Here is a 10535-nt window from a genome sequence, read left to right on the forward strand (position 1 = left end):
CAGTGTTAAGCACCCGGCCCTAGGCTATCAATGCCCCCCATATCAAGTATCATGAATTTGTTTAAAAATTATTATTTTCTATATGCTTGAGACAAACATATATATTTGATTTGATTCGATTCGGTAAAACTGTAGCTCATGTGTATAAGTATAATACCACTTGTAAACATTTAAGATTATTAAGAATAATCTCTTGATTATCAAAACTTTCTGTATGTTATGCAGGGTAAAGATTTATTTAGCCGAAGTATAAAACAATCAAGAATGTAATGCAAGGAAAGTTATTTCAGAAGTGTACACATCTTTTGTACTGCATTGTACTGTCTCTGGGCGTTAATGTAAACACAAGACGGATGACGAAGCCTGACATGGGATCCATCTTTCACATAAAAAAATCAATGAAATATTCTGGTCATAGGAAACTATTATGTGAATTAACAAAATTATCAAAATTTAATGCTTTTAACCTCCTCGGATACTAAACGAACACTGATGCATCTATCATTGTTTACAAATTCCGCCCAGAGAGAACTGGTTTCAATATGTACACAGAGTATACACAACCGCAATTGACTTTCCTTGCATTATACCCTTGAAAACAATTAACTTTTACAATAAAGATTTTAACAAGTGGGGAAGGCAGGCGGCCATGAAAAGCAATTTCCTTACACGCACCATATAAGCTTTTTTGTCTTCTGGCAGCCATGGGCCCATGAGCCACGATTATTTAGTCCTTAGTACCAAAATAGTTACCTTTTGAAATGGTTAACTTTTGCTTCTTTCTTTTAATGTTGCATGATTAAATATAAATTACAGTATTTATAAATATAAATCTATAAATCATAATTTGGTGAAGAATAAAAATCTTGAAGATAAAGAATAAATTAACAATGACGTTATTTCATATTAAAGCTTTATGCTGTCCTCTGCATTTTGTATGTGGAATATCCCTCCCTCCATTACCAATCACGTCATTAGTTACTTCTGGCTGTAGCTTTCCCCCTGTCTGTAGGTTTCCCCCGTCTAAAGGTTTCCCCCTGTCTGTAGGTTTCCCCCTCTCTGTTGGTTTCCCCCTGGCTGTAGGTTTCCCCCCGTCTGTTGGTTTCCCCATGTCTGTAGCTTTCCCCCTATCTCTAAGTGACTATCCTGTAACTAAGAGTTAGCACAAAGAAAGAAAGCTGGTTCTCCTAGACAATATTATTGAGCCAGTTATTATTCATACAGTTTATGTTCAACCATGTTGGAGAATGCCGAAACGCTCACCAAAATCTGAAATCTACAAACCAGAAGATTCTCAAGATCCAACTGAACTAGAGGACGTATCTAGTGTTAAATCTAGTACTTCAAGTCAGAGACTTAACTCCGAGCCTGGAGAACCAGACACTCCGACAGGATATCTAGAAACAAACCTTGACGAATTGGACGGATACACAAGTTCTCCAAGTTTAATCTCTAGGGTTGATACAACATTACATATTGAACCTACAGAATCATTTACTCCAGATAATCTTGATATTACTCCTCGTCTTGGAGATATTGCTGAGTCAGATCAAGATCTTTCTCGTGTAATTGTAACCCATCGTCTTCTAAGTGTTGAGAATAGAGAGGTTCAAGAAGAACCTCATAGAACAAAAATGTCTGACTCATTTCAAAAGGTGAATGGTTTAAAATGTGGAGCTATTGTTCTAGTAACAATTCTTGTAACAATAACAGCTGTTCTACTAAGCTCTATACATAGGATAGAGGAGGGAAATGTAGGAGTATACTTCAAGTATGGAGCCCTAATGAATGAAACTACTCAACCTGGAATTCAATATATGACCCCATTTGTTGTTGATGTAGTTGAGGTACAAACCAGACCTCAGACGGATTCTCTCCCAACTATCATCTCTGTAACCAGAGATGGGATTGAGAACACGTTCAAAGATGTCCAAGTAATCAGTCGGGTTCGCCCGGAGAAATTGGTTCCACTAGTTCGTAAGTTTGGGATAAAGTTTAGAGAATCTTTAATCTTCGACAGAGTAAAGGAAGAACTGAGGATATTCTGTGCTAATAACAGTATTGATGATGTGTACAACACTAAGTTTCTTGAAATAGTTGCGAATGTAAGAACCAATCTGATCAGCAGTATTGAAAGGTTGGGAGAGGGTGGAATTGAGATCCTGAACCTTGTTATTTCTAAACCTGATATTCCGGAAGATATTGCATTCAATTATAAACAGGTAAGCTATACGCAAGATACAGAAATCATAATTAACAGATCAATAATTAATAAATTAATAAATAAATAATTAATCCAGTAGTTTCTTTTTCAGGTGAATTAGGTTTTAGGTACTGTAGACATAAATTCAACTGCAAGTGACTATTTCTAAAAAAATCCATGTATTTATCTCATAAACGGTGTTCAAATTACTGGACACATTGAGTGTATTTCACTGTTAACATATTTCTCGACAATTTCTAGTAAAAATTGAACTAAAATTTTTTATTTTCTTTGACTTCTGGAAAGAAAATTTAAAAAGCTATAAAAAAGGTTTTAACAATTACAGTCGTCTCTTTAGATAGAACAAGGATCAGGACATACCGGTACCGGTACATGCCACTCTACAATTTGTATGGACGCTACGTTCTTTGGTTTGAGTAATTTTTAACAATTTTCTCCCTATAGACGCAACAGGAAGACGTAAGATTAGTAGCAATAACCATCAAATATTTTTAGACGTAAGTCTATACGGCCATTTCATTTTTCGCGAACACTCCCTTTTCGGCAACTGTTTAAATACCTTGTTTGGAACTTTTTAGTTGATTTTGTGATAATATTTTTACTTTATAGGAGTTGCTCCACCCCTTTTGAGGCGTTTATGAGGGGGGGGGGATGAAGGAAGCACTTATTTCTGAACTGGGGCGAGAGTCATTTTAACAGTGTGGGGAGGGGTTGCCAAGCCTATGTTGAAACATTTGTTATGAACAGAGCGTAATTTTTTCCGTTTCGTGAGTGTAGGGTTGAAAATTAATTGGCAGTGTTTACTCATCTGTTAGTCATTTTATTATTCTCCCAGAAAAAGGTCATTTATGTAACTTAATGTTTTCAGGTAAAAGTTCAGTGGACTGAGCAGCTTGTAGCAACACAGATGCAGAAAACAGAACAGATTAAGAAGGAAATAGAGATGATTAAAGCTATAGCTGATGCAGAACGTAACAAGGCTGTACTGGAGATCACTATACAGCAGAGGATCCTAGAGAAGGAAGGGGAGAGGAACGTCTCCTCCCTGGAGAATCTGATTAAGAAGGAGAAGGAGGAAAACTTGGCCAATATTGAAATGTATAGGATAGAAAAAGAGGCTGAAGCCAATACAAAACTGTACACAGAACCGTATATCAAGCTCAACCTGGCCAAGCAGCTGAGTTCAAACACCAAGTTTTACTTCTCAGGAGAAACCTCTCCTTTGGGTGCAATCTTTGAGAAAATAATTGGATCCGGGTCAACTTCTAACTAATCTTTTATTCACTACAAATAAAAGAGAAAGTATAATTAAAGTATGTTGATTAAAGGGACAGTCAGAGAAAGTATAATTAAAGTATGTTCATTAAAGGGACAGTCAGCGTAATTTCAAGTGACCCTTCATGCACAGATGGCAATACCAGATTCACAACGAGGCCTTACTACCGTCTCCGAATGCCAGGAGTTATGAACACCTTACTAAATTGGTACCAGTCCGACTCTATCCTCATACTATGCAGTGATTAATTCCGATCCATGATTAGCTATATTTCAACATTTCATTTCAAATAGGAGATTTGATTTTCTCAGTATCCGCCTGGCGTGTCCTATCACTGGGACTTACAAATAGGAATTGTTAGAAAGAATTGTAAACCTAGACAATAACGACAATATCTACCACATTATTGATCAAATAAATGGTTCAATAGTACTGTTGTGAATTGAGCATTGACATCTCTGCATGGAATGCATGGAGGGTCCATTTTTTAAAGGTTAATACTACCTCTCACAGAAAATAAAAATCAAACCGAATAAACTAAATTGGATGATGGGACATTTTCCAATTCTTAGCTACATTTTTAACCTTGTCCGACTTAAACTTTCTGTCCCAAGGAAGAGTGTGAATATATTTTTGAACACTTTCGTTCACAGCATGGTCCAAAGAAGGGCAAAGTGCAGTGATTGCGGATTTTTTTAATTCATGTTTCTGGATTTTTCCCTCTTACTGAAATTTCACAGAAATTAATCAATTATTCACAATTAAACAATAATAATTTTAATCAATTTGTTTGTTTGTTTTGATCTCAATTATACGTTGTATTTCTGCAGAAAATATAATTATATGTTTCTTAATACTCTGAGCCCACGATTTAAAAGCTTCTGCTCGAGTCTTAAATCCTTAGACACAGGTTTAAGGCTCAATCTTAAACCCAACTTATGAATCAACTGACGACAGCTTGTGTCACATGATCGACAGCTGCCAGTTTTTAGGCCCAACTTGAGGAGTTAGGCCTAAAAAAAAATAAAACCAACCTTGGTTGGTTTTATTGGAGAACTAGTCTCAATGTTGAGTCTTATTCTAATCAAATCCCTCGAATCCACCAATTCAAAGTTCCAACCATGAAAATCCACCAAATTTACAATATTAATTTGAGTCCGAATTTAATGAATTTAAGCCGCATCTCAAATCTACCAAAACCGGTTTCAATTGAGCGCCGGCTTAAATCTTGAAACATTGAATACAATTTTAAGTGGAACTAACCATATTTGAGCCGCGTCTTAAATTTAAGCCGCGGCTCAAATTCTTTAAATTCGGCCTCTGGTTTAATAAATCTAGAGTCTTTAAATTAGACTCAATGACAGCACAGACCTGAGTCTATTTTCCCCAAATTTTTAAATCGTGGGCTCTCTTTACGTTAAAATAAATTGTAAATTGAACAAAATTTTTAAATGTTTTCAATAATAAATAGTTTTATTGAAAAGTTATTGTGAAGAATAAAAATATTTAGAATATCTATTATGAAAACGGATAAATTTCACATATTTATGCGTTAAATCAAAACTAGAAGATCTACAGTATCGTCGAAATATTTTACCTTCTCTTCTGTCTAGTTCAATGTGATGTTGTAAATGATTTTAATCATTCCGTCTAATGGTATTCCTCACAAATAACGAGAATAATACACAGCAAATACTGGAATATATAAGAGTGATTAATCTTATTCCTTGATATATAATATTTATGTATTGTATTCATTTATTTCTTATTATTAAAAATATGAATTTGTTTGTAAATTCAAAAGGGAGAGGAAAGAAAAAATACGAAAAGAAGAGAAAAAAGATCAGAAAAGAAAAAGATTTAAAATTTGGTGATGGTGATGGACCAAACCTCTGTAGAGTAAAAAAAGTAGACGTTAGTTCCACATTAATTGAAAACATGTTGACCCTCGTCAGTTCTAACGATATAATAACCATCAAAATCGATAAAAAAATATTGGACAGCTTGTTTAAGGAGGGGTAATTAAAAAGAAAAAGATAAAGAGAAGATGCAAAAAAGTCGAATAAGAAGATCAAATATAAATATTTTGATAAAAAATGATGAAAATAAGATTAAGATTAATTTCAAGTGACCCTCTAGTACTAGCTGAAGTGCCCGGCGTTGTCCGTGAAATAAAAAATCTAATTAAAAAAGAATTTTTTTTTAGCCTACGTTACTCCCGGGATACCTATGGGTTTCCTAAAAAAAATGTCAGCCAATTTGGTCCAGCAGTTTTGCCAGCTATAGCTAACATATACGATATAAAATGTGCCGAAATATGATAACTTTCTTTCTTGTCTCTGCAGCTTAATCCGCAAGTCACGTTTACAGCGAAACCATAATTGAAAGTAGTCAATGTTTAGCTAGAAAAACAAAGATATTTCAATTAATACTTGATCAGACGAAGGTTTAAAGGGAAGCGCTAACTTGTACGTGCTACATATAAATGAATGAACCTTGAAATAACGTTCCTTAAAAATGTAAAGAAAAAAATATTAAGAATTTCCAAAATAAAGAAAGAAAAGATAAAAGAAATGATAAAGAATGAATATAAGACAAGAATAGGAATACATATGAATAGAAGAACATTACTATTTACAATACACTACACGGAGTTAATGATTCCTTGATAATCTTCTCCTTGTTCATATTAAACCTTGATTATTTCCATCCTACATACTTTAACACTATTTAGTATTCAGTTCTAACCGTTTACAGGAACAGAATATAAAACTCGACAAGTTGTAACTAGAAATATCTAGAAATATCTGCATTTTTCTAGGAAAAATTATCTTTTTTAAATTGGTTTTTTTACACTTAAAGTTATTTGAATTTAAAGATAAATAGGATTTAAAGCATTTTAAAAGGAAAAAAAACTCTTAAAGTTATTTATCAAAATAGGATCAAAATAGGATCAAAATAGGATCAAAATAGGATCAAAATAGGATCAAAACAGGATCAAAATAGGACCAAAATAGGATCAAAATAGGATCAAAATAGGATCAAAATAGGATCAAAATAGGATCAAAATAGGATCAAAATAGGATCAAAATAGGATCAAAATAGGCTCAAAATAGGATTAAAATGTTAGACAGTCTCGACTTCAAAGTGTCTTGGCATTTGGTTTTACCTCTTTTACATTTTTGTAGCCTTAGACATATACAGTTTAAAGTTGCATCGCCCATGCTTGTAGCAGATGGGTTTATATTAAGTAACTGCCAAAATACTACTCGATTTTTACATCAGGAGCTTGAATATCTTGGATCCCAATGAAGTACAGCACGACCTCGTTTCGAAGGTTAGCTTTACAAAAATATATTCTCCAGTTAAACCATGCTCCCCCCTCCTAATAGATTAAAAATTTATAATTAATTTTAAAAACAATGCTTTCTAAAAATAAAGGAATTGAGTCTTTGCCACAAACTCGGATTTTTAAATCCCAATTTCTTTAAAACCAAATGTCGTAGACCGTAGATATTTCAAACTATGAATTCTGGTGGATCAAACAATGTAAGTTTGAAATATGAAAGGTATCCATCATCTGGTTGTTGAGATTTTGGTATTATAAAATTGGAATTTGTGACAGAAACTCAATTCCTTTAGAGAAAATGGTTAATAATTCATCAATATTTTAATTGGTTAGAGAACCTGTAAAATAATGAAGTATATATAACATTGCATTATAATCTAAAGGAATAAAGCCGTTGCCACAAACTCAAATTTTAATCCCTTTATGTTAGCCACCTGATGGTAACCCTGATTTAAATACTACTAGAGAATTCAGTTTACCGCTAAAACCACCTTTTTTCTGCGCTTGGATAGAAAGATATTGAGATAGAGAACATTTCTGTGTTGTAAACTTTTATCATCGAACTTGAATATTCTTGTGATCAGCACAAAATAAACATTTCTGAAGCGTGGGGGGAATGGGGGGGGGAAGGGGGGTGAGGTAGTGAGCAGAAGCCACTCACTTAAATAGTTTTGTGTTTCTGTGTTTGAAATCTATATTTTATGTATTTTTCGCGCACACTTTTTGTTTTGTTGATATAGACTTTTTGTTTTTGTAAACAAACTTGACAGTGATACAAAGTTTGCAAGCTCTCACCCAAAAACCATTGAGAATTACTTGTTAAAAACTATACAGCTAAAAATAAGTTTTAGTAGTTCTAAAATACAAAAAATATCATCGAGTTAATTAGATAAAACAAATGCCAAAGACCCGATTTAAAAAATGTATTAAACTTCTCACAACAGTAAGCATCTAATGTACCTAAACAGTAAATAAAGCGTGAACTGTGTTCTCAAACTAGAAATATCAACTGCAGAAGACCGCTGTTGCAAAAATGAAAATTGTTAAATTTGAATTTTGATGAAAATAAAAAATTCAAAATAAATCTTTTCCTTTCATGTTTGCGATATAATTATTCAAAGAATTAGATAAAACTTCTCAAAGAGAATTTAATACATTTAAAATTATCTTGTGATTAAATAATTTTTTCTCCTCCCTCTTATATATATGTAATTTAAATTCGTATATAAAGTTAAATCAAAGTATTTTAAAGTTATGATTAAAATCTAAAGTGTTTTCAATTAGAGCTTATCTTTCTTCTAGAGCTTCTGAGAATAAGAAAACTGTAAAGAATTTCTAAAGAAATTGAGTTATTGTTAAAATCTGAATTCAGAATTAATAGTTTTAAATATCTAACGTCTCTGACATTGGGTTGCAAAGATATAAGGGAGAGGAGAGGAGAAAAATGGTCAGCTGGATTTGTTGTAAAAGCATTTTCAAGTGCTTTAGGGGAAATCTAAATAAGTATATACAGATTTCATCAAACAACCCTCTACATTGCAATTGAAATTTTTTATACCTGTTTATGAAGGATTTCTTCCAAAAAATGTTTCTTATTTCAAGCATTTATTTTAGAAAAGGCATCTAATACTTTGGTAAATAATCAAAACCTCTTTTATATATTTTTAAGATGTTTTAAAATTGCCAAATGCTTTTCGATAAAATAAATCATCTCAAAACTACATCAGCAGTTCTCTGACGACAGGTACAGAAACTGAACTGTATTCACACTCGCCTCAAACTCAACATGATTTTCTTTTCTTAATGTATTTGCAACCTGATAGTGTAAACCTTCAAACTTTGATCAGTTGACCTAGCAGAAGTTATGATTTAAAATATCAAAGCTGTACGCATCAGATTGCAAAGCAGTACGCATCAGATTGCAAAGCTGTACGCATCAGACTGCAAAACTGTACGCATCAGATTGCAAAGCTGTACGCATCAGGTTACAAAGCTGTACGCAAAAGATTGCAAAGCTGTACGCATCAGGCTGCAAAGCTGTACGCATCAAGTTTGCCAAGTTTGCTTTTTTTAAATTACGGAAACTTTTTACTTTGACCAAAAATATTAAACAAAACAGGTTTTCAAATCGATTAGTAAAATTGTTTTAATAAAACTTTATTAAAAATGGTTTTGGTTGATGTCTTAGATCAGAGAAAAAATGTATCATAATAAATAAACCCTAAATTAAAGTTCCCACAATGTATATCGAGCTCAATCGATTGGAATTATAATTGTATCTAAAAAAATTTCAAAGCTCAGCTGTGGTATTCTACTTATATAAACCCAAGAAAAAAATGAGAAAATCTTACCTAAACTCAGCTGGGGATATATGGGTTTAAGAACATGTTTACGTTATTAATATGGATTAAAAGAGGTCATGAGCAAGTGATATGGTAAAAAATATTAACCCTGTATCTTCAGAATATACCCATATATTCATGTAAAGATAGTGAGAACTGAGTAAGGATGTTCATGTAGATTTTATGTGAATACATTTCCAGTTCTCTAACTAGATTTAACCAGGTTTAAGCAGATTATACTCATTTAAATAAATCTTTTCCGGGGGGGGGGGAGGAGCTGTGTATTATCCCTTCCAGACATTTTCCTCCATTAAAATAACGTGTTCGAGGATTTAAAGTTTGTCTTTTTATTATCTAAACAATATAAACCCAAGAATTACCCACAAAGGATGAGACTGTAAAGACGACCTGAAACTAATATATATTAAGACGATCCATAGATTAAATAAAGTCTTCTGTCCTTACATATAATATTTTCATGGTTTACTTCATGATTTGGGAGGGAAAGAAACAAGTTTACAGTTGCATGATATTGTTAATATAAGGAAACAGACAGTATAAATTTCTGAAGTCTCATCTTTCGCGGGTATATAACTTTCCTCACTTCTGTTTATTTTTGTATGGCTAAACCGATAAACTATTTAAAGGATCTCCCACGGCCCCTGGAAAATCAAAGATTTTGATTTAAAAAATTTCTGGAAATCCACTTATGAAATCCACTAATGAAATCCACTAATGAAATCCACTAATGAAATCGTCGAAATCTTTATTAAAGTGAAATTAATGCATGAAGAGAAAAGGAATGAATATATCTGAAATTATATGGATAGGTCCAGAGCTGGGAATTTTTGAATGGTGGATATCGGGATTAATGCTTTATCTCCTCTTTTTCTTAATCTCCAGATTAAATAATTGCTTGTTCTCCTCTTGTTATTAATCTACAGATTAAATAATCCTCTTGTTAGAAAGCATATCCAGTTTTAAAGTTACCAGCTCAGGAGTCCTAATTCCAGAAATTATCCTATATTCAAATGATAATTATTTTTGAACTAAAGCCTATTTCAATGGCGTATACTGGAATATGTCCAGGTGAGGGGGGTTAAATAAAGACCTCCTAGAACCATAGCAGTCAGTTTTGCATTATTTATTAATTGATTACTATTCTTTTTATTTGTTTATTTGCTTATTTATAAATTATCTATTTATTTATTAATTTACTTAATCACTAATCGACTTTTGTTTCAGATGCAATTTTAAAAACAAGGCTTTCTAAAAATAAAGGAATTGAGTCTTTGCCACAAACTCGGATTTTTAAATCCCAATTTCTTTAAAACCAAATGTCGT

General features: G+C 32.7%; 1 protein-coding gene across 1 annotated transcript; it reads left to right on the top strand.

The window, feature by feature from the left end:
* The first annotated feature begins 1211 nt into the window (after window positions 1-1211).
* Window positions 1212-4697, top strand: LOC111706952 (erlin-2). Its single transcript, XM_023479912.1, has 2 exons — window positions 1212-2222; window positions 3093-4697. The coding sequence occupies exons 1-2, from the start codon at window positions 1248-1250 to the stop codon at window positions 3495-3497; spliced, it is 1380 nt and encodes a 459-aa protein (XP_023335680.1). The 5' UTR covers window positions 1212-1247; the 3' UTR covers window positions 3498-4697.
* The last annotated feature ends 5838 nt before the right edge of the window (window positions 4698-10535 follow it).

Source organism: Eurytemora carolleeae, unplaced genomic scaffold (genome assembly GCF_000591075.1).
Source record: "Eurytemora carolleeae unplaced genomic scaffold, Eaff_2.0 scaffold52, whole genome shotgun sequence".
NCBI classification, from domain to species: domain Eukaryota; kingdom Metazoa; phylum Arthropoda; class Copepoda; order Calanoida; family Temoridae; genus Eurytemora; species Eurytemora carolleeae.

Coding starts and splice junctions, on each gene's coding strand:
- LOC111706952 (XM_023479912.1), top strand. CDS start 1,248: ATGCCGAAACGCTCACCAAAATCTGAAATCTACAAACCAGAAGATTCT. Junction 2,223..3,092: donor TTGCATTCAATTATAAACAG/GTAAGCTATACG, acceptor TAATGTTTTCAG/GTAAAAGTTCAGTGGACTGA.